Below are 27035 nucleotides of genomic sequence, written 5' to 3' on the forward strand. Positions count from 1 at the left end.
CTGTTCTGTTCCATTGATCTATATCTCTGTTTTGGTACCAGTACCATGCTGTTGTGGTTACTGTAGCCTTGTAGTATAGTTTGAAGTCAGGTAGTGTGATGCCTCCAGCTTTGTTCTTTTGGCTTAGGATTGACTTGGCAATGCGGGCTCTTTTTTGGTTCCATATGAACTTTAAAGTAGTTTTTTCCAATTCTGTGAAGAAAGTCATTGGTAGATTGATGGGGATGGCATTGAATCTATAAATTACCTTGGGCAGTATGGCCGTTTTCACAATATTGATTCTTCCTACCCATGAGCATGGAATGTTCTTCCATTTGTTTGTGTCCTCTTTTATTTCATTGAGCAGTGGTTTGTAGTTCTCCTTGAAGAGGTCCTTCACATCCCTTGTAAGTTGGATTCCTAGGTATTTTATTCTCTTTGAAGCAATTGTGAATGGGAGTTCACTCATGATTTGGCTCTCTGTTTGTCTGTTGTTGGTGTATAAGAATGCTTGTGATTTTTGTACATTGATTTTGTATCCTGACACTTTGCTGAAGTTGCTTATCAGCTTAAGGAGATTTTGGGCTGAGACAATGGGGTTTTCTACATATACAATCATGTCGTCTGCAAACAGGGACAATTTGACTTCCTCTTTTCCTAATTGAATACCCTTTATTTCCTTCTCCTGCCTAATTGCCCTGGCCAGAACTTCCAACACTATGTTGAATAGGAGTGGTGAGAGAGGGCATCCCTGTCTTGTGCCAGTTTTCAAAGGGAATGCTTCCAGTTTTTGCCCATTCAGTATGATATTGGCTGTGGGTTTGTCATAGATAGCTCTTATTATTTTGAAATACGTCCCATCAATACCTAATTTATTGAGAGTTTTTAGCATGAAGGGTTGTTGAATTTTGTCAAAGGCCTTTTCTGCATCTATTGAGATAATCATGTGGTTTTTGTCTTTGGCTCTGTTTATATGCTGGATTACATTTATTGATTTGCGTATATTGAACCAGCCTTGCATCCCAGGGATGAAGCCCACTTGATCATGGTGGTTAAGCTTTTTGATGTGCTGCTGGATTTGCTTTGCCAGTATTTTATTGAGGATTTTTGCATCAATGTTCATCAAGGATATTGGTCTAAAATTCTCTTTTTTTGTTGTGTCTCTGCCAGGCTTTGGTATCAGAATGATGCTGGCCTCATCAAATGAGTTAGGGAGGATTCCCTCTTTTTCTATTGATTGGAATAGTTTCAGAAGGAATGGTACCAGTTCCTCCTTGTACCTCTGGTAGAATTCGGCTGTGAATCCATCTGGTCCTGGACTCTTTTTGATTGGTAAGCTATTGATTATTGCCACAATTTCAGCTCCTGTTATTGGTCTATTCAGAGATTCAACTTCTTCCTGGTTTAGTCTTGGGAGAGCTTATGTGTCGAGGAATTTATCCATTTCTTCTAGATTTTCTAGTTTATTTGCGTAGAGGTGTTTGTAGTATTCTCTGATGGTAGTTTGTATTTCTGTGGGATCGGTGGTGATATCCCCTTTATCATTTTTTATTGCATCTATTTGATTCTTCTCTCTTTTTTTCTTCATTAGTCTTGCTAGTGGTCTATTTTGTTGATCCTTTCAAAAAACCAGCTCCTGGATTCATTAATTTTTTGAAGGGTTTTTTGTGTCTCTATTTCCTTCAGTTCTGCTCTGATTTTAGTTATTTCTTGACTTCTGCTAGCTTTTGAATGTGTTTGCTCTTGCTTTTCTAGTTCTTTTAATTGTGATGTTAGGGTGTCAATTTTGAATCTTTCCTGCTTTCTCTTGGGGGCATTTAGTGCTATAAATTTCCCTCTACACACTGCTTTGAATGCATCCCAGAGATTCTGGTATGTTGTGTCTTTGTTCTCGTTGGTTTCAAAGAACATCTTTATTTCTGCCTTCATTTCGTTATGTACCCAGTAGTCATTCAGGAGCAGGTTATTCAGTTTCCATGTAGTTGAGCGGTTTTGAGTGAGATTCTTAATCCTGAGTTCTAGTTTGATTGCACTGTGGTCTGAGAGATAGTTTGTTATAATTTCTGTTCTTTTACATTTGCTGAGGAGAGCTTTACTTCCCAGTATGTGGTCAATTTTGGAATAGGTGTGGTGTGGTGCTGAAAAAAATGTATATTCTGTTGATTTGGGGTGGAGAGTTCTGTAGATGTCTATTAGGTCCGCTTGGTGCAGAGCTGAGTTCAATTCCTGGGTATCCTTGTTGACTTTCTGTCTTGTTGATCTGTCTAATGTTGACAGTGGGGTGTTAAAGTCTCCCATTATTAATGTGTGGGAGTCTAAGTCTCTTTGTAGGTCACTCAGGACTTGCTTTATGAATCTGGGTGCTCCTGTATTGGGTGCATATATATTTAGGATAGTTAGCTCTTCTTGTTGAATTGATCCCTTTATCATTATGTAATGGCCATCTTTGTCTCTTTTGATCTTTATTGGTTTAAAGTCTGTTTTATCAGAGACTAGGATTGCAACCCCTGCCTTTTTTTGTTTTCCATTTGCTTGATAGATCTTCCTCCATCCTTTTATTTTGAGCCTATGTGTGTCTCTGCACGTGAGATGGGTTTCCTGAATACAGCACACTGATGGGTCTTGACTCTTTATCCAATTTGCCAGTCTGTGTCTTTTAATTGGAGCATTTAGTCCATTTACATTTAAAGTTAATATTGTTATGTGTGAATTTGATCCTGTCATGATGATGTTAGCTGGTTATTTTGCTCGTTAGTTGATGCAGTTTCTTCCTAGTCTCGATGGTCTTTACATTTTGGCATGATTTTGCAGCGGCTGGTACTGGTTGTTCCTTTCCATGTTTAGCGCTTCCTTCAGGAACTCTTGTAAGGCAGGCCTGCTGGTGACAAAATCTCTCAGCATTTGCTTGTCTGTAAAGTATTTTATTTCTCCTTCACTTATGAAGCTTAGTTTGGCTGGATATGAAATTCTGGGTTGAAAATTCTTTTCTTTAAGAATGTTGAATATTGGCCCCAATTCTCTTCTGGCTTGTAGGGTTTCTGCTGAGAGATCCGCTGTTAGTCTGATGGGCTTCCCTTTGAGGGTAACCCGACCTTTCTCTCTGGCTGCCCTTAACATTTTTTCCTTCATTTCACCTTTGGTGAATCTGACAATTATGTGTGTTGGAGTTGCTCTTCTCGAGGAGTATCTTTGTGGTGTTCTCTGTATTTCCTGAATCTGAACGTTGGCCTGCCTTGCTAGATTGGGGAAGTTCTCCTGGATAATATCCTGCAGAGTGTTTTCCAACTTGGTTCCATTCTCCCCATCACTTTCAGGTACACCAATCAGACGTAGATTTGGTCTTTTTACATAGTCCCATATTTCTTGGAGGCTTTGCTCATTTATTTTTATTCTTTTTACTCTAAACTTCCCTTCTCGCTTCATTTCATTCATTTCATCTTCCATTGCTGATACCCTTTCTTCCAGTTGATCGCGTCGGCTCCTGAGGCTTCTGCATTTTTCACGTAGTTCTCGAGCCTTGGTTTTCAGCTCCATCAGCTCCTTTAAGCACTTCTCTGTATTGGTTATTCTAGTTATACATTCTTCTTAATTTTTTTCAAAGTTTTTAACTTCTTTGCCTTTGGTTTGAATGTCCTCCCGTAGCTCAGAGTAATTTGATCGTCTGAAGCCTTCTTCTCTCAGCTCGTCAAAGTCATTCTCCGTCCAGCTTTGTTCTGTTGCTGGTGAGGAACTGCGTTCCTTTGGAGGAGGAGAGGCGCTCTGCTTTTTAGAGTTTCCAGTTTTTCTGTTCTGTTTTTTCCCCATCTTTGTGGTTTTATCTACTTTTGGTCTTTGATGATGGTGATGTACAGATGGGTTTTTGGTGTGGATGTCCTTTCTGTTTGTTAGTTTCCCTTCTAACAGACAGGACCCTCAGCTGCAGGTCTGTTGGAATACCCTGCCGTGTGAGGTGTCAGTGTGCCCCTGCTGGGGGGTGCCTCCCAGTTAGGCTGCTCGGGGGTCAGGGGTCAGGGACCCACTCGAGGAGGCAGTCTGCCCTTTCTCAGATCTCCAGCTGCGGGCTGGGAGAACCACTGCTCTCTTCAAAGCTGTCAGACAGGGACACTTAAGTCTGCAGAGGTTACTGCTGTCTTTTTGTTTGTCTGTGCCCTGCCCCCAGAGGTGGAGCCTACAGAGGCAGGCAGGCCTCCTTGAGCTGTGGTGGGCTTCACCCAGTTCGAGCTTCCCGGCTGCTTTGTTTACCTCAGCAAGCCTGGGCAATGGCGGGCGCCCCTCCCCCAGCCTCGCTGCCGCCTTGCAGTTTGATCTCAGACTGCTGTGCTAGCAATCAGCGAGACTCCGTGGGCGTAGGACCCTCCGAGCCAGGTGGGTGGTGCGCCGTTTTTTAAGCCCGTCGGAAAAGCGCAATATTCGGGTGGGAGTGACCCGATTTTCCAGGTGCGTCCGTCACCCCTTTCTCTGACTAGGAAAGGGAACTCCCTGACCCCTTGCGCTTCCGGAGTGAGGCAATGCCTCGCCCTGCTTCAGCTCGCGCACGGTGCGCGCACCCACTGACCTGCGCCCACTGTCTGGCGCTCCCTAGTGAGATGCACCCGGTACCTCAGATGGAAATGCAGAAATCACCCGTCTTCTGCGTCGCTCACGCTGGGAGCTGTAGACCGGAGCTGTTCCTATTCGGCCATCTTGGCTCTCCCCGAAAACCGGATTTAAATTTTATATTAAAAATTTTTAGATTAAAATTTTAAATGTAAAAGTAGGGTTTGTTCTTGAGAGAAATATCTGAAAAACACAGGAAAGTACAAAGAAGAAAAGAATCACTCATAGCCACACATAGAAACACAAAAAATTCTTAACATCTGAGCAGTTTTTATTCCCCAGTGCTTTTCCTATGGGTAGGTTTAAGAAAGACATTGAAATCACACTATGTTTACCATTTTGCATGCTGCTGTTTTTTATTATAATTAAGTTTTAAATATCAATCCATACCGTCATGTGCTTTAAGTGTCCTTTTTAGTAGCTGCTTAATATTCCACCCTGTTCCATCTGTTGAGCAGGTTCCATCCTGGTTCTCAGTCCACACGGAAGAATATCCATGAGAGGGTATGCAGTCTTCTGACATCCCACAGAGCACAGCTGCACCAAAACAAGGTTAGACTTTCTTATAAAACTAGATCTTTGCTCACTACATAATATGTGAACAGGGACCTACAGTCTAGTCGGGGAGACAGACATTAATCAAATAACCACAGAAATAAGTGGAAAATTGTGAGGCTTACCAAGGAGATTACCTGTTGTCCTGAGATTGAATGGTAGTGGGTATTTGACATGGCTGGGAGTCAGGGCTGGCTTCCTGAGGATGAGACAGTGGGGCTTGGATCCAACGGAGGAGTAGCAGCTAATTTGGTGCACAGCACTCATCAAGCCGAGGTCCTTTCAAAGGACTGAGAGAAGACAGGCTAACTGGCCCACAGAGCATTCCTTTCCCATGCACACATGAATCCCAGTCCAGGGAAGAATACAGTTGTTTGTGTGAGCTATGTAAGGCCACAACATGGAAGAAAGTTGTTCTAGAATTTAATAAGGTGGTTTTGGCTGTATGACTTTTACAGGGGTATGGGGAGTGCTTCTGATCCATTGGTAGGTATTCCCAGTACTTTGTCACTGATTCAGATACACAGCTAAGTGGCCGTTCACCTGCTCAAAAGAATTCAAATATAGGACAACAGTGCCCCCAGTGGCTGAATTTAATGATGCCATGTAGTTGAATTAGTCCTCTTGACTTATTATATACTGGCATATGCTAGATTTGCAGGATGACACTTAAAACTAAATATTGTTTGCCCTAACCATGAGGGTAGTGAATTAATTCTTTTCTGCAAAGTCATTGGCTTTGCTTTAATTCCCAACCTTTTCAGGCAAGGAATCTCTTTAAAATGTAAACAAAGGCCTGGTTTGGGGCTCAAATCTATAATCCTAGTACTTTGGGAGGCTGAGGAGGGAGAATCCCTTGAGGCCAGGAGGTTCAAGACCAGCCTGGCAACATAATGAGACCTCGTCTCTACAAAAAAAGAAAGATTCTATATACACACATATATAGTGAACCCCATATAACGGCATAAATGGGATGCACAGACCTCCTACATGCAAAACTACACATCTGGGTATCATCCATCTCTATTATGTTATGAGTAACATAATTGCTGGATTTGTTTTTATTGTAGGAAGATTCTACCTCTGAAGTAAATTATATCATTGAAAGACCAAGCTACCCTCTGAAGAAATACTCACTGCACGAAGAGAGATATTTTTAAGGTACTGTCTTATGTAAGTAAGCAGCCTAAGTGCTTCTCCTTATCTTGGTTTGCTAAAAGAATTTCAGTTTCCTCCTATCAATATGAAGTAACTAGAAAGCGTGGAGGACAGGAGACTTGGAGGAGACCCGAGAACCGCGTTCTTCCCTTGCTCTGTATGATAACTGCAGTGCACGTGCCTTCCAGCTCTCTTGCCTCCTCTTGTAATCATCTCCCCTGCCCGCGACATCACCCTTTATCTAATAGACTTTCCGGCCTTCTTTCAGCTTCTTGAACACGGAGCTTTTTCCTGCCATGGGGTCTCTGCACATGTTGTTTTCTCCATCTGGAATATGTCTTCCTGACTCTGCCTGGATAACTTCTGTTTGTCCTTCCAGGCTTATGATTTTCTATGACACGACACTCCCTCTCTCTGTGATGTGTACCCTTTTAGTACACAGCATTTTTCCTTCATAAATTATGACACAATTTCTTATTATATTTTTATCTGGGCTGATTGTTTAAAATCTGTCTCTTCTACTGGAGTGAAACCTTATGAGATCAGAGAATCTGTCTCTGTTGTTCACTGCTTTATACGCAGTATTTAGTGCCATACAATGGAATCACATTTAACTTTTCAAACACATGTACTTGGTGTGTGCACTGAACAAGAACCTGCCTACCCATCTCCACCCTGCTGCTGTCTCTGTATCACCTGACCCTCCACAATGGTTGCTGCTCAGTAAAGAGGGTTTTTTTTGTTTTTGTTTTTGTTTTGACATGGAGCTCTGTCACCCAGGCTAGAGTGCAATGGCGCAATCTTGGTTCACTGCAACCTCCACCACCCAGGTTCAAGTGATTCTCCTGCCTCAGCCTCCTGAGTAGCTGGGATTACAGGTGCGCACAACCACACCCAGCTAATTTTTGCATTTTTAGTAGAGATGGGGTTTCACCATGTTGGTCAGCCTGGTCTCAAACTCCTGACCTCGTGATCTGCCTGCCTCGGCCTCCCAAAGTGCTGGGATTACAGGCGTGAGCCACCGCGCCTGGTCGCAGTAAAGAGTTTTTATAAATGCATGTTGAATATGCATTTATTATGAATGCATGTAACAAGGCAACTCTAGAATTCAGATCTGTGGCAAGTAGTTAGCCACATTGTGGGACATCATCGTTTCTCATATATTCTTTTCTTTTCCATTCAAGCCCAGAATAATAATTGCTCTTCCTTATGACATGCGGCCTGAGTGCTGAGACTAGTACACATACTTCACATGTATTAAACAAATTCATATCTAATTCTCAGGACAACCCAATGAGATAGGTACTATCATTAGTTCCATCTTACAGATAGGAAAACTGAGGCATAGGTTAGGTCCCTTGCTCAAGGTGACATGGCTAGTGAATGGTGGAGCTTTATTCTCTTAACCACTACATTCTATTGCATTTTCAAAGCTAGAGTGTAATCATACATGGAAATCCATGTCTCCCCATGTGTGAAGGAGGGCCCTTTGGAACCCAAGCAGAGTTCGTGGGCATTGCCTTCGGAAGGCTCCCACTAGGATCCTATAGCTTTGTACTGTATAGTCCTCATGTCAGCAGGATCAGAATAATTATGCGTCTTTCTAAACAATAAAGGAGTGTGGGATGACCTGCTAAGTTTTCACTGTAGTCAGGCTCCTGAAAGTCTGTTTTGAGGGTCATGCATGCTTTACAGAACAAGTTGGCTTGCCCTAGGAATGGCCAGGGCTCCCCACCTTTAGCACAGAGGAATGTGCAGGACAGCTCAGTAATGGCCCATTCTGCAGGCTTCTACCTTAGAACGTTCTGCTTGCTAGATTAAAGGACGGATTCTGGGCCATTTACTCTCTGGTTACCAAAATAATTGCCATCTAGGCAATTATTTAGGTGGTTATACGGAACATAGCCCACATGATTATCAAATGCCAATACATTGAATTTCAACATGGGTAATATCAAGTTACATAGAGCCCTGAACCAGCTGATATGTGGACACTGATGTGGGGGGATAGAGAGAAGGTAAGAAAAGAAAAAAAAAAAACGTCAATTCTTTCTTGGAAAATAGGTTTCCCACACAGGAATTCCCACCCAGTAGTTTGGCATACACTTAGAATACCTTCTCTGGAAGTCTCCATACCATCCTCCCTGACCCCGCTTCTTGAGTCATGGATTCCTGGAGAGGCTGGGATCCTGGAGGGTCATTTTAGTGAAGCTTTAGTGATTGTGAAAACCCAAGTGACTCTGGCTAGTCTTAAGCAAACGGGGCATTTATTTGAAAGATGCTGAGCATCCATCTCAGTGAGTCCAGGAAAGATCCAAACAGGCAAGATCAAATAGCTAGAACAGGACAGCCAGAGCCACTCCTGTGGGTTGGGAGGACAGACCCCAGACAGGAGGCATCCCCCACACACAACCCAGTGGCTCCCACTACGTGTCTCAATCCCGGCTTTTCTTGAGGACTCTCTTCTAATGGCAGCACCAATTCCTGTCCCTCCCCTTCTCCATATCTGTTTCACTGCCAGGTCCTGGCTCCCCAGCGATCTCGAGATCTCAGGGAGATGAAAAAGTAGATTCTTACCACAAAAAGGTCAGGGATTCTTGAGCCAAAAACAATGAGTCCCATTGTCTGACCACGTAGAGGGAGAGAATGGGTGGAAGAAATGGGTTGAAGGGGTTGGAATACATCTATTTCTGGATCTTTTGGGACTTGGTACTTTTGGTATAAACAGAGTATCCCTTGTATATTTAAAATTGGTGAATTTTACCACACAAAAAACAAACATCCAAAAAACCAAAAAAAAAAAAAAAAAAACCTCCCATAAAGAAACCCCTCAGATTATCCCTAGTTCTCTTGGAAGGCATAATTGCCGTGACATCACGGCCCCTAGTGTGCAATGCCGAATTACAGAGCAAGACTCCATCAAAAAGAAAGGAAAGAAAGGAAGAAAGAAGGGAGCGAGGGAGGGAAGGAAGGAAGGGAGGAAGGAAGGAAGGGAAGGGAAGGGAAGGAAGGAAGGAAATTTGTTCAGTAGAATATAGTTAATTGGAACACGTTTAACAGCTCAACTGAATAACACCTATTTTGGCACATTTACTATGTAGCAAGGACTGTGCTAACTCTTCACTATAATAGTAAGAGGTAGATACTCTGTCATCATCCTGATATTTTACAAAGACGTCTAGTAAATTGTCCAAGGTCACACAGATGCTCACTGGGTTATTCTGTTGTGGGAATCTGGGGAAAAAGCTCAGAGACTAAGTGATCCCAAGGCATAGCTACATGCCAAGATTGGGGTAGTATGACATTATCTTTTTCTCCTTACTTGTATTGATTGTTTGCCTTTTTCTCAGTACCACATGTAGAATGTGATGTTTCAAATTTTGCAGGGGAAATTAATGAAAGCTTAAGGAGAATCATGAAGAGTTCACTCACTGAGACAATTGAAGCATCCTTAAAGAAATGAACACTTTTTGTTGTCTGTGTTGAGTCACTGATGTCTAATCCCCTTTAAACCAAACCCTGTACTCAGTCTTTTGTGCCCAGGTAAGAGTTGTTGATTAAAGTGTTTGCTGTTTGGGGGCTCACATTTTCTTGTCAAGCTGGAAAATTTGTGTTTTTGCATGTTTGTTTTGAACATGGAAGAGAAAGCACTGTAGATGGGTGGCAGGTGCTTATCCATTTGGAAAGCACTTAGAATTCTAATGAAAATGTCAAAATGCCTTTTAAGGTATTCTTCATTTCTGACAGTAAATGTGTTCTTGAAAACTTCTTTTTTTTCCTCTCTTCGTCCTTCTGAATGCTTCCCCCCCGCCCCCTGTCTCTCTCTGTCTCTCTCTCTCAAATTAATTATATATGAGCTAGAGGAAGTTGCTATTCACAGGAATAACCTGATAAATCCTCCAGGAAATACTATCAACCTGACTTTCTCTTTTCAGTAGATCCGTTTTTGTTGTTGTTTGTTTATTTCTTAGTGTTAGGCTTGATTTACGTGAAGTCCACTAAAAACCTTGGAAAAGAGAGCATTACATCTGGATAATTCAGATCTTGTTTTAAATGTTGAATTCCTGTGATAAATTTGTAAGAGGAGGCTAGCTCCTTTGGAGTGTAGTTTAAACTACTCCTTCTGTTTCCTAGTCCTTTGTTCCAGCAATTCTTTGTAAATTTAGATGAGGAACAAAACCTTCCTCAAATATTTCTCCAGAAGAACTACACATTAAGTAAATAGGTTCTACAGATAGGACTGCCAATGCCAGGTTTTAAAGTTAGTTAGGAAGGTGCATTTATGAAATGCTTACACAGTGTGAGGGAGCAGGAATAGGAAGGGGCTGGGATAAAGGGAGACTAGAGGCACATTTGTCTTCGTTGATATAGACCCAGAGAAGAGGGGCCTGAAAATGGAAACTTATTTCCCTCCTTCATAGTGTAACCATAGCATTTTCCTCTACCAGCCCTACTATAGTGTGAATGTTTGTGTCCCCTCAACATTTGTATGTTGAAATCCTAACCTCTAAGGAAATGGGGCCTTTTGGGAGGTGATGAGGTTGTGAGGGTGAACCCCTCATAAATGGGATTAGTGCCCTATAAATAGGCTCAAGGGAGCTCGTTTGCCCCTTCCACTGGCGAGGAGACAGCGAGAAGGCGCCATCTCTGAACCAGGAGGAAGGCCCTCACCAGATTCTGCATCTGCCAACATTCTGATCTTGGACTTCCCAGCTTCCAGAACTGTGAGAAATGAATTCCTGTTGTTTGTAAGCTACCCAGTTTAAGACATTTTGTTATAGCAGCGTGAATAGAGTAAGACAATACCCTAAAACTTGTTCAGTTTTTAGAAGATTCAGTGAGAGCCAAGTTTTCTTTTCTCACGGTAATCATAGGGATTGGTTCATTAGGTAAATTAAGAAAATGAAATTAAAAATTAAAACAGAAAAGGAACTCCAAAAACAAAAACAACAAAACAAAATTCATTTATCCTCTTCTTAGAATTTCAGCCAAATAAAGGTATATCCAAGTTGAACCTCCCAATTTAAAAATCTGAAATCTGAAATGCTCCAAAATCCAAAACTTTTTGAGCACCAATATAACACCATAAGTGAAAAATTCCACATCTGACTGCATGTGGCAGGGTGCAGTCAAATGCATTCGAAACTTTGTTTCATGCTCAAAATTATTTAAAATCATGTATAAAATTACCTTCAGGCTATCTGTATAAAGTGTATATAAAACGTAAATGAATTTCGTGTTTAGACTTGGGTCCTATCCCCTATCCTGAAGATACTTCATTGTGTTTATGTAAATACTCCAAAATACAAAAACAAAAACCAAAACCCAAGTTTAAAATACTTCTGGTCAGTCCCAAGCACTGAAGATAAGGGAGACTCAACCTGTATCACAACCAGCATTCCACCTTGGCAAGGCCAACAGCAAGCTTAAATTACATATGCTAATATGTTCTCAGTCTCTCTGAAACTATGGTTGTCAATTTGTTGTTTTGATGTTACCTCTAAGTAGTCATCAAAAATAAGAAAATATTGTGTTACATTAAGTTTACGCTATAAGTCTCAGGAGAGGGCTGCTTATGTAAGCAGCTAAAGGAAAGCAGCCCTAATGAATTGGTATCCCATTTCAGTTATTGTTAAAATATACACCATGACATTCAATATTCAGTGTTTTTTGAAATGGTTTAAGTATAACTCTTTAATAAGATCTTAAATGCCCATTCTTATTTAAAGTCATTTTTGGTTTTCACACTAAATTATGCTTTTTTTCCCTTTACTTTCACATCTATTAACTCTATTCCTTAAATTATTATTATTTTTACTTTTGTTTCTCAGGGAGTTATCTCAATTTTGAGGAATCATGCTGGGGCAAGGATTACAGTTGAAGTATTTTGCTTTTGGAGTATATAATAGTATGAATAATTTTGTGATGTTTTGGGGTTTGGATTACTTTGGGAAGATCTGTGTCATTAAACATCATAAGAATTCCCATCTGTCTTGCTTCAGTTTATAATTCCTTTCTTGACTTTTATGGTTGCAGATCTGTCAAAGCCTGGAGCATATTTTATGGGCATGTTTCATGGGGTCTTGGTTTGCAGAGGCTCCTAAGAAAATCTCCTTTGTGGAACCTAGGCCCTCCAAACAAAAGCTGCTGTACAATGAGGCCAGTTCTCTGTGGTCACCTGACTGACCCAAAGTTAGCTGAAGCCTGTAGGCCATGAATTATAAAAGAGATTTTTAAAAAATGAGAGTGCAAATGATATGTTTGACATAAAAGAGGTGGTTGGTTTTAGGTGTAATTTGAGAAGACTGATGGGTATGTGTGTGAGTTCAGCCCTAGCACCCAAATGCCAGGCTACTCTCAGTATAGCCAGTACTCCCCTGAGTTGGTCCATCAAAGGAGCCCGCTGGGCTCTCTGGAGGGCAGCTTGAGGAACAGGATATGCTCTGTAGTCCATGCTGTGACCAGAGAACCCACTAGTACCACCGGATGGGACTGCTGTCTTTCTCTGGTTAGGGGACCTCTCCTAGCACTACTTAGGGGACCTGCAGGTCTTGGGGAGACCTCTTCTCCTCTCTTCCCTTGTGCTGGGAACCCTGCCAACAGTGATGAGAGCCCCAACCCTTTGCTCCTTTGGCCTGGGAGCCCCATCCTCCACACTGAATCTAGGGGCACCAAATTATGGCAATGAAGTTACTTTGTTTATCAAAGGAAAGAACCTATGCTTAATTTCACATAGGGAATTTGGTCAAAACAGGGTCATGTCTAGGACAGGAGCTTTTACATGGTGCAGATGGGTCCTTTTCTTGATGGCTGAGTTGATGGAGCTTCTTCAACAAAATGAGGAGTTTCTAGTCCAAAATTTTTCCTTGGGATTCTGCATCTTTTAGAGTGATCCATTAGCACCGCCCCGCCGTGTTTGTGTGTGTGTGTGTGTGTGTGTGTGTGTGTGTATTTTGTTTTCTTTTTTTTTAATATAAAAAATAGAGAAGGAGTCTCCCTATATTGACCAGGCTGGTCTTGAACTCCTGGCCTCAAGTGATCTGCCGCCTCGGCCTCCCAAAATGCTAGGCTTACAGGTATGAGCCACTGCGCCCCTCCGAGTACCTGGATTTAAATCCTAGTTCTGCCATTTACAGGCTGAGTGCCTTGGACAGATAATTTAACCTCTTTGTGTCTCAATATCCTTATGTATAATATGGAGGTAATAATAGTAGCTATCTAATAATGTTATTGTTGGTAGATAATACATTTAAAGTACATTAAATCAGTGCCTGGCACAAAATGAGCACTCAGTGAGCATTAGCTATTCTTATTCTCATCTCATTTAATTTTTTGAGGAAAGCATTGCTCCCCCTATTTCTTGCTAAGGACACTGAGGCTCAGAAAAGCAAGCATCAGAGCCAGTTTGCAAACCCTGCTCTGTCTTGTTTCCAAACCTCAGGTTCTCTGTACCACTTCCTGTCACCCCTTTGCTGCCACCTGGTTGGCCCTGAGGCATCACAGATAATTCAACTTAAAGGGTTTGAAAAACATGAACTCAGAACATTTCAGAATAACAGAGCAACTAAGGTCTCTTGACAGAAGTTGGAACAATTAACCACTTCTTGTTTAGGCCAACAAGAGAGGCTTTCTGCTCGTATTTCCTGTCATTGAAATGTTATGTTTGTAAACAGCATTTTTAGGAAGTCCCCTCCTCCCCACCACCCCCAAATAAACTTTCCTGTTCCTTTTTCTCCAGGAACTGACACTCACTGAAATTGGAATTTTGAACTGAGATAAACATCATACTTGTTTTATTGGGATGGCTTCCAGGAACAGACCGTAGGCAGTGGCAGTAGGTGTTATTGCTGGAAGTGTTGCATTCGTGGTGGGAACTCTTCATTATGAAAGCTCATTTGTTGTTGCTTAAGGGATAGGATGACGTCCTTTGTTCACTGGGTCTCCTCCCAGCCCTGCAGTTAACAAAATTGATCCCACAGCCTCGCATGGACCCACTCAACTTGTATTTGTTAAACTCCTTCTATGTGCTCAGTATTGCGCAGGACCCTGTGGGGTAGGGAGGGGTCACACTAAGGGGTGTAAAATTCAACCCGTGCCCTCTTGAAGTTTCCGTACTTACTGGGGCAATGAGACGTTAAACGAGATATTTCAAGTGTGATTCCCAAAAGGTGTTGCAAACTCGGATGTCTTTAGGACCAGGCAGGATTTGTGACTGTCAGAAGCAGTTGAGTTTGAAATAATGGTGAGTGATGGGAGCTGGAGTGAAGTGGAGCATGTAACACCCCACCCTCCCACAAGGTGTTCATCTCCAAATTCAGATCTAAACCAGCCAAAGGCTCTGTGGCCCACATAAAGCTGGTCTGAAGCTGGGTCTTGCCCAAAGCCACCAGTTTTGACTCCTGTTTAGTAGTCTAAAATAATGGTATTGATTTACAGTGAGGTTTGTGGAACTCAATTTCATTACTTTATAATCGTCTCATATTGATTAACTTAATAATATAAGGCAGTATCTGATTATGTACCAAGATACTGTTGCTTCTGTATGTTTCAGGAGGTTAGAAACAGTGGGGTGTTGGTGTTGGAGGCCCAGAACTTATTTTCAGCATTTAAAAAATAGGCAGACCAGGTAGAGAAGAGATTTGGGAGAGTGAGGCAATTGGGGAGAGTATAATGAAGCATATGTATATAGAGAAGAGGAAATGTCCTTTGGGGTGTCTTCTGAAGTGTCCTAAATATTCAGGCGAGTATTTTCAACTTGTGCTGTAGACAATAAGAAGCCATTAGAGTTTTGGAGCCAGAAAGCAAAGTATTAATCTGATGATCTTGTGCAGGATGGTTTGGGAGTAGGTAGAGGCTGGCGGTGGGGAGACTCTGACAAAGCCTTTGAAGAAGTCTGAAAATTAGGGCGATAGAACCTGAACTGAGTAGGAGAGTCACAGGAAAGAGAAGGGCTGATTAGACATCAGGGCTGGGAAGACATCATGAGACAACTTATTTTAGGGGTGCTTAAAAACCTGTGGGTGTATGGGGGAGGTACCTGGCCCTTTTAAGGAAGAAGTGGTTAAGTCCGGTGGCCTGGGCTTGTTACAAAGTGAAGGTGAACTACTTAGTCAGCAGAATGAGGTATTGATGGAGAGAATAATTGCCCTGCAGAAATAAGGACACAGTGTCCTTCATTTTGTGGATTCATATTCTTCATGATGTGTGAGGCAAGATGAACTCAAGGACTAAGAGAACAAAATAGGAGCTCAAATGAAATCCTTTAGGGACTTTTCTTTTTGTGGTCTCTTTTTGGCCAGGGAGATAGAATAGGGAACACTTAGAATTACTAGGGGTCAGGGTGGGTGTTCAGAAGAATGGAGGCCTTGTCTGGGATTTTGTTTAGTATTTTTTTAATCCCTCTGAATCGTGTTCTTATCGTGAAGGCCTTATGGTTGTAAATAGAATTTAGAGGATTATCAAAATACAAGTTGTTTATTCAAGAATTATGTGGGAAGAGAAAATGCAGGAGTACACCATGTCCAGTGATTCATGTCTGGACAGAGGCTAAGTCTTGGGTCACTCGCTTCACAAAGAGGCATCACTGTTCACTCAGGGGCTCCCACCTTAATCCCAGAGCAGAGGGATTCAAATAAATGGACCAACCTCTATAGACCTGCCATGCAACCTCAAACCTCTTGGGGTCAAAAGCAAGAAGAAATGTTTATGATCCTAGATTGTAGGGGAAATAATGGTGATTTTTAAAAACACAATTCCCCGCTGGGCGCGGTGGCTCACGCCTGTAATCCCAGCACTTTGGAAGGCTGAGGCAGGCAGATCATGAGTTCAGGAGATCAAGACCATCCTGGCTAACACGGTGAAACCCCGTCTCTACTAAAAAATACAAAAAAAGTTAGCCAGGCGTGCTGGCGGGCGCCTGTAGTCCCAGCTACTCTGGAGGCTGAGGCAGGAGAATGGCATGAACCCGGGAGGCAGAGCTTGCAGTGAGCTGAGTTCGCGCCACTGCACTCCAGCCTGGGTGACAGAGCGAGACTCCGTCTCAAAAAAAACAAAAAACAAAAAACAAAAACCCACAATTCCCAATCTGGGAAAGAGAGACTACAGAAAAGATTGATGAGATTGATTTTGGATAAGTTCAGTTTAAAAAGATGGTGGAAAGGCCAACAGAAAGTGGTCAGTAGAAGTTGGAGGTGGGGATCTGAGGTTTGGCTTGGAGATCAGGGCAGGAGAAACCAAGGGCAGCTGTAGATTTTGTGGATACACATTTTTGTTAATCATCTGCATAGAGATGGTAGTGGAATCCATAATATTGGAGGAGTATCTGGTGGAGAGAGGAAGACCAGAAGGATATGAGCTTGTTCATTTATTCCACAAATATTTGAGGGGACCCTGTGTGTGTGGCACAGGGAGAGATGAGACCCACAGTAAGGGAGCAGCAGGAGGAGGAGGTTACAAAGGTGGTGGAAGAGTGGTGGACAACGGTCAGGCGGGGCAGAACCTGGTAATGTCTTGGAAGCCAAGGAAAAATAACTTAGTGGAATATAAAGCTAATCAACAGTGACAAATGTTGCAGAAGAGTAAAAATTGACGACTGAGAAAATGCCTTTTGGATTTCATGAGCAGGGCACTGATGACCTCGGAGTTTCAGGAATGTTGTGGAAGTCCGACTGTAGGGGATTAGGTGTTTGTGAGTGGGGAGGAAATGGAGTCACAGTATAAAGAATAAAAAACAGCCCCCAAAATTTGGCAAGAAAAGGAAAAGAGAAATAGGGTTCCAGTTTTTATTCTGACAACTCCCCATCCCTGGTTTTGGAAAAGAAAGGGATTTTGGGGAGAGTTGGGGTTTGAGTGAAAGATTTAAAGGTGATATAAGGGAGGGATACAATGATATTGTATACCATAAAGGAGGTGAGGCTGGGCAGCTAGATGAGGTGGGAGATAATCTAGACATATTTAAAATTAATTTTTGCTAGAGTGGGAAAACAAACAGCAATTTGAAGGAGCAAATTTGGTTGTATCAAATAAAATGTCATGATTAGAAAAGATAAACAGCTTGTAAAGAGGTGACAATTGGATACTGTCATGCATTTCCTCTTACTTTTTAGGCATTTTGAAGCATTATATCTTAATAGTTAGGAAAAGACTTGGAATCATGTGAGTCCCAGCTCTGTGAACTTGGGCAAATTACTTAACCTCCCTAAGCCACAGTTTCCTCAACTGGGAAACAGACGGTAATATGACCTGCCTAATAGAAGTGTTAAGAAGAGTGCATGAGACTATGCATGTAAAATATTTAGTACAATCTCAGCACATAGTTAGCGCTTGGTGTTAGCAGTGATTCTTTTTTTCTTAAACCACTTTATTCAGGTATGATTGGCATACTAAAGGTGTACATATTTAGCATGTACAACTTGGTAGTTGTGAAACCATCACCAAAGTCTATGCCATAAACCTATCCGTCATCTCCAAAAGTTTCCTCTCACCTTCTTTATTTATTAATTATTTTGGGGGATATGATAAGAACACAACGTAAGAGCTACTCTATTAGCAAATTTGTAAGTATACAATGCAGCATTAACTATAGCTACTATGCTATGCAGTAGATCTAGCCAATGATTCTTATCTGCTTTGAACATTTTAGATCACCCCAGACTTGAGTTATAATTGATATTCTAGCACTCCTGGCACTCTCTGCCTTATAATGCCTGGTGAAGAACAGTGATACTGCAGCCACATGGCTGAGCCATCTATTTGTTGTGTGGTCTTTGGGGAAGTTGCTTAATGTTTTGTGCTAGTTTCTTCGTTTGTGGAAAGGGGATAATAATAGTACCCACTTTATGATGCTGTTATGAAATTAAATGAGTTCATATTCAAGTGGTAAGAGCACTGCTTGCCACATAGTAATTGCAATGCCAACGTCTGCTGAGTAAATAAAAATGTTCTTCCTCTGTGATTTTTTTTTTTTTTTGAGATGGAGTCTCCCTCTGTCCCCCAGGCTGGAGTGCAGTGGCGTGATCTCAGCTCACTGCAAACTCCACCTCCAGGGTTCAAGCCATTCTCCTGCCTCAGCCTCCCGAGTAGCTGGGACTACAGGCATGTGCCACTACACCTGGCTAATTTTTGTATTTTTAGTAGAGACAGGGTTTCATCATGTTGGCCAGGCTGGTCTCGAACTCCTGACCTCAGGTGATCCACCCGCCTCGGCCTCCCAAAGTGCTGGGATTATAGGTGTGAGCCACTGTGCTTGGCTTGTTGTTGCTGTTTTTCCTTCTGGGCTCAGGACATCCCACTTGCTTGGGCACTCATCCTGGCAGGGAGGCTCAGGGGATACCTGCAGCTGTTAGGTCAACACCTTAAAAGAAACTGGACCTTGATTTGCCTTAGAGTGTCATCTCTAGGAAAGGTAATGATGCCCAAGAATAGGGTAGGTGACTGTCTGCCTGGATTGATATAGAAGCAAACATTTTCACAGTGGTGAGAAAAGCAGACTAAATATCCTTGCAGGCTGAGTCGGCCTTATTTGCATGTCTAATTTTTTCATCAACTGCAGTGGCATGTTTTTCTAATTTAACTGGCCCTTTCTGATGGAGCAGAGAGCCTTGGATTTGTGATTCATGTGAAGTTGACACATTCTTTCTACCTTAACCTTTCTGGCTAAATTAGAATATGGGAGGATTAGCTCCAAAGTACCTGAGAGGTAAAGCCAACTTGGCATGCTGGGAAGACAGAAGCAGGTGTTGAGGATGGATCAGCCAGTGTCCCTCTGTCGCCGACTGGTATTGCCTTCTTTTATCACATGAATTTATACAGTAGCACGTCTCTGACATCCATCAGACCTGTCTAGTTTCCTAAAGACCCGGACAGGATAACCTCGGATTCATTTTGGAAAACCTTTATAATTTTTTTTAAGCCCTTGGCTCAGAAAAGCCTTTTGGCTGGCCTTTTGTTATTCTTGCCAAGCTAAGCTAATAACCTTGGAAACACAACACAAGGGCTCTTTAAATAAAAGTTATGTTTGAATGCTTGGAGGAGGATCAAAGTCATCTTTAAAATGTACATGCCTTGAGCTCTTTGTGAAGGCATGCTCATACACTGGAAGGAGTAGTACCTTTTCTCCAGCGACTGCCCTTTCAGGATGACCGAAGCCATTTCAATCTGTCTTACCTTCACCTTGGAAAAGGTACTTTCCATGGGGCGCAGACAAAGGCAAAGCAAATCCTGGCCGGTGTTAGATCTCCAGACTCCTCACACCTTCCCCTGCAGCCAGACCCTTGACCCTGAAATGCTCAGATGATGCAACTCTGCATCGCATTCCCTCAAGTGCCCCGAAGCAAAAGAAGATGATGCGACATTGTGCTAACACTTGGTAATGGCTTTCCTGAGTTATGGAGGAATGGCAGCTACCAGAGCCTGCAGTCTGTCAGAAAAAGGCAGCTTCTTGGAGGGAAAATGGGGGACAGGCATCCAGACACTACTGCTCAGTTTAGTTGATTCTGCATTTAGTTCCAGGGTTATTTGCCTCCCTCCATTTTTTGATAAACAGTACTTTTGCGAGGCAAGTTTCTCTCTAGGTAATATCCTGGAGTTGTCCCCGCGGGGCCAGAGCTTCCCAGCTGCAGGCTGCTGGGGCCTTCTAGAAACCAGTGGAAATTCCCTAGAAGAGGCAATGGCATTCCTTTCTCATTTTCTCCAACCAGAATAATCAAAGGAATGTAAATGTTTATCTTGTCTTTTGGGGGTTTACTCATAACTGTTTTGAACTTGGTGATACCTTAAAAGTGGCAGGCCAAGCGGAGATTTGTAGATGAAACCTTAAGTGTCACCCTAATTCTGGAGAGACACCTTCCAAATCACACAAGACAGTGGTTTGCCCTAGTAAGGGAAGAAATGGGACATCAATTGTGTGGTTAGATCTCACTGCTTGCTTAGGAGTTTTGTGGCACTGTGCATGCAGCCCAGGCCATTGAGAAATGTCCCGATCATTTCCATCCTTGATGGATAACTTTATACAGTTAGGTACACTCACCCAATTCCATATACAGGTCAATATTTTGTTCCCAGCCAGGCACGGTGGCTCAAGCCTGTAATCCCAGCACTTTGGGAGGCCGAGGCAGGCAGATCACCTGAGGTCAGGAGTTTGAGACCAGCCTGGACGACATGGTGAAACCCTGTCTGTACCAAAAATACAAAAATTAGCTGGGCATGGTGGTGCACACCTGCAATCTCAGTTACTTCGGAGGCTGAGGCGGGAGAATCACTTGAACCTAGGAGGCAGAGGTTGCAGTGAACCAAGATCGCGCCACTGCACTCCAGCCTCGGTGACAGAGTGAGACTCCGTGTCAAAGTATATAAATATATAGTTCCCAAAGCTAATTTAACAAGGCCTGCTTCTTCTTCTTTATATTATCTGGCTTTCACTTTAAAAGTCTAGGATTGCAGAGAGGTACACTTCCTCCCACAGGGTATATTAAAAAGCCCCAGGGGGGGCCCTGCTTCCATCAGGTGGGGAGACAGTTTTTGAAGAGTCACACAAGATTTATAGGCTGACTGCAAAAGTGAACTTCATGCTGTACTCTCATTTTCAGGATGTTTGAAGGGGTGTTATGTGAAGGTACATCTCAGCTTCACACAGCCCAAGCATCTCAAACCCCTCTCTGTGTTTCAGGGTATAGGAAAGGACTGCGAACACTTATTTTTTGTTTACTTCCTACATGACACTTTATAGAAAAAATTAAGTTTGATATTCTTTAGATTAAAATGTCCCATTTCTGAAAGGGTTTCCCCTTTATAGAATGGGGGCTGTTTACGAAGTCTCACTAGGTTGGATGTACTGTTTGCTGTAATAACCCAGCCAGCACCAAGTGGTGGGAGCTTCATTCCTTCATCACATCAGGGACACGGATCCTAAAATACTGGAACAGCAATTGCATCCCTACGGATTACCCCATGTTAATAAATGGGGGAGGGAGAAGGGTATAGTTTTTTCCCAGAAGCAGGGGTGGGGAGAAGAGGCACTAGCATTCATTAGACATAGTCTGTAACAGAATCTTTGCTACATGCATCACATGCATTTTCTCATTGACTACTGAAAGCAGTCCTGTGAGGAAATAATTTTTATTCCTGTTTCATGGAAGAGGAAACCAAGGCTTCGGTTGTTGGCAAGGGACACAAAGCTGGTAAGGAATCAGAGCTGTGTGCCCACTCATTGTGTTCCATAGTCCCTTGCTGGGCAGTTGGGGAATACAGATTATCAATCCTGTTGCATAGAAGCTTCTAGCAGCCTTCCAAGGCTGCTAGACCATTTCCTGTCTTCTGTTCCAGGAGGGAAGATTCTTGAGCCCCTGCAAAGCAAACACTGCAGCTGGCCTACTGCCTGAGTGTAAGCCAAGCACGCTTCCCAGGGCTCTTCTAAGAAGCAGGGTGTGCTTCAACAAAGGGCCTTGTACCCACTGGACTAAAAAAGATTTGCTGGAAGAATAAAGTCGTTCGTCAGCTGATAACACCATTTCTCTATTCATGAGTAAACTTTAGGCAAAAGCAAAGTCACATGGAGACCCAGGGGCACCAGCTCTTCCAAACAAATATCTTTTTCTAAGGAGTTGTGTTGTTGAGTATTTTCTCCCATGTTGTACACAAAGGAAACTACCCAGTATTCCTTTGGCCAGGTAGTGATAGGCATGTTTATGAGCAGATAGGATCCTCTCCGTGGGAAACAGGGAGCTGTTCATTCCTTTGTTGTCTATCACAGCAAGTGAGTCCATCGCCCCCTGCAGAATCCCCTCATGACTGAGGTATTCCAGGCAGGACTGTACCATCCCATCAGAGATCACTCTGAACACAGCCATTTGTAGCTTGTAATCTTACTTCAGAGGGCAGGATTGTTCCTGTAGTGAAACCAAGCCACCGTCATATTGAGAGGTAAGACTTTTTTTTTTTTTTTTTTTTTAAATATAGGGTCTCTGTCGCTCAGACTGGAGTGCAGTGGCGCTATCACAGCTCACTGCAGCCTCAACTTCCCCGGGGTCAGGTGATCCTCCCACCTAAGCCTACTGAGTAGCTGGGACTACAGGCACACACCTTCACTCCTGGCTAATTTTTGTACATTTTTGTAGAGACGGGGTCTTTCTGTGTTGTCCAGGCTGGTCTTGAATTCCTGGCCTCAAGTGATCTGCCTGCCTCGGCCTCCCAAAGTGCTGGGATTATAGGGGTGAGCCACTGTGTCTGGTCGACTATCTCTTACTGTAGTAACTTCTAATAAAATTCTACTTTCATTCCGCCACAAAATATGCATGCAGCTGTTCATCATGGCACTGTATTTCCGCCTTGTAATCCCATTGGCTAACATGAACAATCAGATTATTTTTCCTCAAGCCTCGCTTTTTCATTCTTGGGGTATAAAGTTTTGAAAACAATAATCCAGCTAGGCACAATGGCTCATGCTTGTAATCCCAGCACTTTGTGGGGGTGAGGCAGGGGAATCACTTGAGGCCAGGAGTTCAAGACAAGTACGGGCGGCATACTGAGACCCTATTTCTATAAAAAATAGAAAAATTAGCTGGAGTGATGGTGTGTACCTGTAGTTCCACCTACTCAAGAGGCTGAGGTGGGAGGATTGTTTGAGCCCGGTAGGAGGAGGCTGCAGTGACCTGAGATCATGTCACTGCACTCCAACCTGGGTGACAGAGTGAGATTATGTCTCAAAAAAAGAAAAAGAAAACTGTGTAAAATTGGATTCAACTGACCACATCTCTGCCTTCCCACACCCATCCAAGGAAGATAAAACAACAGATAACAAGAAGAAAAAGGCAGGGGGAAAGAATGAGGGAAGTGTTTATTGAGACTGAAATGGAAGACTCTTCTCTTTTATGAGTTAACAGCAGTGTATTAAGAGGCTGGTTACAAACTGACTCCAAAATGATAACTCGCAGCTCATGAACAGCTCTGCCAACTAGTGCCACCAATTGGGGCAACCTAGTAAGGGGTAGAACCATTTAGCCCAAGATAAATTACTGATTCAATTTCATTTTTATTTAGATTTATTTCCTATAAACAATAGCAATATTCGCATTTTAAAATTCACATTGAATCATTATTTACTGTTTATGATGTTTACATAACAATTCAGTATCATTATGTTGTAGATTTCAGATGTAGGTCGTCAATACTGAGCACTTATTTACTCTTCTGCTATCTTTGGCACAATTTCTCATTTCTTAAACATGAAAGCACAGGTTTAAGTTGGCTACAGAATACTGCAGAAACATGACTATTTTGGATTTCAGTGTAAGTACAAGTTTATGTTAAGCATTATTTACAAGATGAGAACTGAAGTACAGACTATAATAAACTATCTTCATAAATTAGCAGAATGACAAGCAGAGGATGTGATGAATAGGGCCAAGATTACTAGTTAGAACAGTCCTCCTGGAGGAGGAGACAAGAGTCATAGAATGGAACTATTTCCCCCGAACCACTGATACCAGTTTATGTCGTGGGATTTACTCTGCAACAACCCAGGTTAGGGGAAGCTCTTTTTCTGCAACGTGGCTTGTTCAACCCATGGAATCTTTATTAAAATACAACTTAGTTGGTAGCTTGTCACTGTTATTTGGGCCCTGATAACAGAAGTGCAAGGATGGCAAAGTACTGGCCTCTTTGAGTATGAATGAACTTGGAAGAATAAAGCCTTCCAGTTGGATGAAAGCACATCCAGCCTTTTGTGAGTGACAGCTTTGTATATAATCTTATGCAGAGCTGATATGGATTCCCTCCAGGCAGCTCAAATCTGGAAGTTGTAAATGAATGGCTATGCCACCTTGGAGTATCACCATAATACATCTCTGCTTTAGAGCTGATATACAGATGTGAAACGATCGAACAACATGATTTCTCATTCTAGTGCTCCTGAGAAAGGAGTTCTGATAAGCCCCAAAGCAGACCTGGGTTGGAATTGTGGTTACTATTCAAGTACAAGGAGAACTCTTTATTTCACATTGACGGTTCAATTCTGATCTCTGTCTGGCAAATTATATGAAAATAATAAATATATACATATATATATATATATAGCTCTATGCTGAACACTGGGTTAACAGTTACCAGCGTCCCAATACAGTACATTGAAAAAAGAATCCTTCTCCCTTTCTTCCAAACCCTATGCCCATCTTAAAACTGTTATTGCAGAACTATGCTGGTCTGTTTTCTTTGAAATTGGCTGGAGATAAGTTAAAAATTGACATTTTGGCACATTAACTGGGGACAGGTGGTTTAGATGCATTATAATTTATAAAAAAGTGAGAGGTCAAAGGAAATCCATGCCAATAGAAAGCCTGAGTAAAAATTTGTAACCAATGACAGAATATTTTTTTTAAAAACCCAAAACACTTGTCTATGCATGAGAAAGCATTTTCTCTTTCATATCCATTACCTAATTCTAACAGTTATTACTTTATGTGCTTCCAAACTTTGTCTCTTATAGAATTTCTAAAACCCAGATAATAGAACTTTCTTTTAAATTGATTTCCCTTCATCTTACCCCACACCCAAATCCCAAAACCCAGAGCGCAAAGGCTGTGAATCCAAATATAGAAAATAATCTGGAGGTCTGTATATCAAATCAAATGTACACTTGGCCATTAGTGTTTCTCTTTTCCTTAAGCAGTGTTTGAGATGACTCTCACGGAAATGTCCTTCCTTGTTTCCAGTCATCTGCAGCCAGGGGCCCTAGAACTGTGAGGTCTGGGTGAATGAGATGGTGTCAGACTTGTCTACTGCAAAGCCTCCATTGACATAAGACTTCTTGGTGTCTGAGTCTTCGTTGTCAAGGATTGTGGATTCCAAGGCAAAGGGATTCACAATGTTGACTTCAGATGAAACATCCATCTGCTCCAGCTCCTTCTTGGAGAGCTTTTCCACAATGCCCGTCCCAAAAGCATCACCAAGGACGTTGACCATGGTCCTGAACCGGTCCCTGGGGAGAGACGGGAGGAGTCAGACAGGAGGCCCAGATTTCATTTTCCTTCATCACTGGAGAGATGCAAGGACCTGACATGTTCGGTTTAGATTTCAGTAAGTGCAGAAAGTGCTGTCCTCATGGCTGACTGCCTGAAGGCTCCTCACAGGCCTGGGGTTGTTCATAAAGGCACAGCATGAGCTCCCCCAAAGTAGCAATGACTCCCCTAAGTCTCCCTAAATTCCTTCCTCTTCTCCCAAAGAAACATGAATAGAGTCGTTCCAGATATTTTTTGGGGGACTGAGGGAGGTTCAGAATTCAGTAAGTTTTTCAGCCCTAACCTCTGTCTTGGGATTTTCTAGATTCAATGCAAATGCCATTGTGGGCTCTCTTTGGGCAAAGGTCAGAGAACTTGGGTGTTTTGTGGGTGGAGTATGTACCATGTGCATGTGGGGTATGTATGTGTTTGTTCAGGTCCATGGTGTACTTGTTTATTTACCAATCTAGGTCACTCTACTTATGAGCAAACCAGGAGGCATGGCGCAGAGCACGGGGTCAGAAAACACAGGTCAGCCCAGGAATGGATTTCTCTGTGGGCCACCTTCATCCAGTCTTAACTTCCAGAGAGCCTGGGGAAGAGACTGGTGGCAGGAAGACAGATAGAGAAGGCACACTGCAGAGGAGAGGATCCATTTTGATACTGGCACTTTGTTGACAGGAACTGCATGCAGGGGGAATCTTGTGAAAACTACACCTGCAGAACAGAAAAGGCTGACAATGCTGACACATGGCCACCCTGGATGCCCTTCTGTTATTTAGAACAAGTCCAGGGATTGAACTGGCCCTAGTGTCTTTTTATCCCATACCTCCAATTGGACCTTTGACTCATCTGGGTATCTTGGCAGGGAAGGTAACTGGTTCCAGGAAGACTCAGGGAAAGGAGAAAAACGCAAATCCACTAGCATCACTAGAAAGAACCAAATCTTGCCTCAGTGATAGGATATCTTTGCAAGAAGGGTGCCACCTCATTTGGGCCTATAGCCCAGTTAGCTACTGAGGGGCCACCCCATGGCACAGCTTCCAAGCCAGGTGCAGGGGCTTTTGCCATCTGAAATGTGAATCTGTGTTTTCAAGCCCAATAGGATGTCTCTGCTTCCCTTTCCATCTCATCTGTCACCTGCAAACTACAGTACATAGCACTGGACTCCCCAGTGAGCCTGAGCTGGTTCTGAGCAAAGGCTCCATGTGGAGCAATACTTACCTGCAATGCCAGGGGACAGAGCCAGACCTAAATGCTGTAAGATCCATGCACAGAAGTGGGCATCAAGGGTCAAGCTAGGAGCCAGGCTGGTTCTAACTTTAACCTTGAGGGTCACTGAAGGTACTTTCTCACCCAGATGTTCTTCTGTATTCCATATGTGTGTGTGTGTGTGTGTGTGTGTGTGTGAGAGAGAGAGAGAGAGAGGAGAGAGAGAGAGAAAGTGTTGTTGATTGGGGCCTGAATGGTCCAACTCATTCTAATCACAACAATAAAACTTGCCATTTATTGAGCATGTATGGGCTGCCAGACACTGTTCTAGACGCTCCACTCACATGAGCTCACTCAGTCCTTAAAACAACCCAATGACATAGGCAGATTTTTTCCCATCTCACAGATTATGCAACTGGGCCTCAGGTTAAGGAAACTTGCTCGAGGTCAAGAAGCTGGTAAGACACAGGACGGAGATTCAAACCCAAGTGCTTGTGCCACTGTCCCTGATGGTTCGGAAGATGCTTAGGAAGATGGACTGATTTT

General features: G+C 42.7%; 2 protein-coding genes across 24 annotated transcripts in view; one reads left to right on the plus strand and one right to left on the minus strand.

Annotated features, from left to right (window-relative positions):
- The window catches only part of SPATA6L (spermatogenesis associated 6 like), a 170222-nt gene that overhangs the window by 58753 nt on the left and 84434 nt on the right, over positions 1-27035 (plus strand). For 8 of the 22 annotated variants that reach the window (XR_008619795.2, XR_008619798.2, XR_010109175.1 and 5 more), the window contains exons 11-13: positions 5034-5127; positions 6201-6291; positions 9675-9831. Coding sequence is in view for 8 of the 22 variants with exons in the window: in XM_055092188.2 (XP_054948163.1) it covers positions 5034-5127; positions 6201-6290 (184 nt within the window). In the remaining 14 variants the exon portion in view is untranslated. Of the gene's footprint in view, positions 1-5033; positions 5128-6200; positions 6304-9674; positions 12272-21609; positions 22207-27035 lie in introns of those variants that run through there. The other 14 variants (XM_055092188.2, XM_034967080.3, XM_034967086.2 and 11 more) reach the window with 6 other exon arrangements.
- Positions 22240-27035, minus strand: part of SLC1A1 (solute carrier family 1 member 1) — a 98152-nt gene continuing 93356 nt past the window's right edge. For both annotated transcript variants that reach the window (XM_003823361.4, XM_034967078.3), the window contains one exon: positions 22240-25258. In XM_003823361.4, coding sequence (XP_003823409.2) covers positions 25012-25258 — 247 coding nt within the window. In that variant the 3' untranslated portion in view covers positions 22240-25011. The remainder of the gene's footprint in view (positions 25259-27035) is intronic.

The sequence above is a fragment of the Pan paniscus genome, chromosome 11 (assembly GCF_029289425.2).
Source record: "Pan paniscus chromosome 11, NHGRI_mPanPan1-v2.0_pri, whole genome shotgun sequence".
NCBI classification, from domain to species: Eukaryota; Metazoa; Chordata; class Mammalia; order Primates; family Hominidae; genus Pan; species Pan paniscus.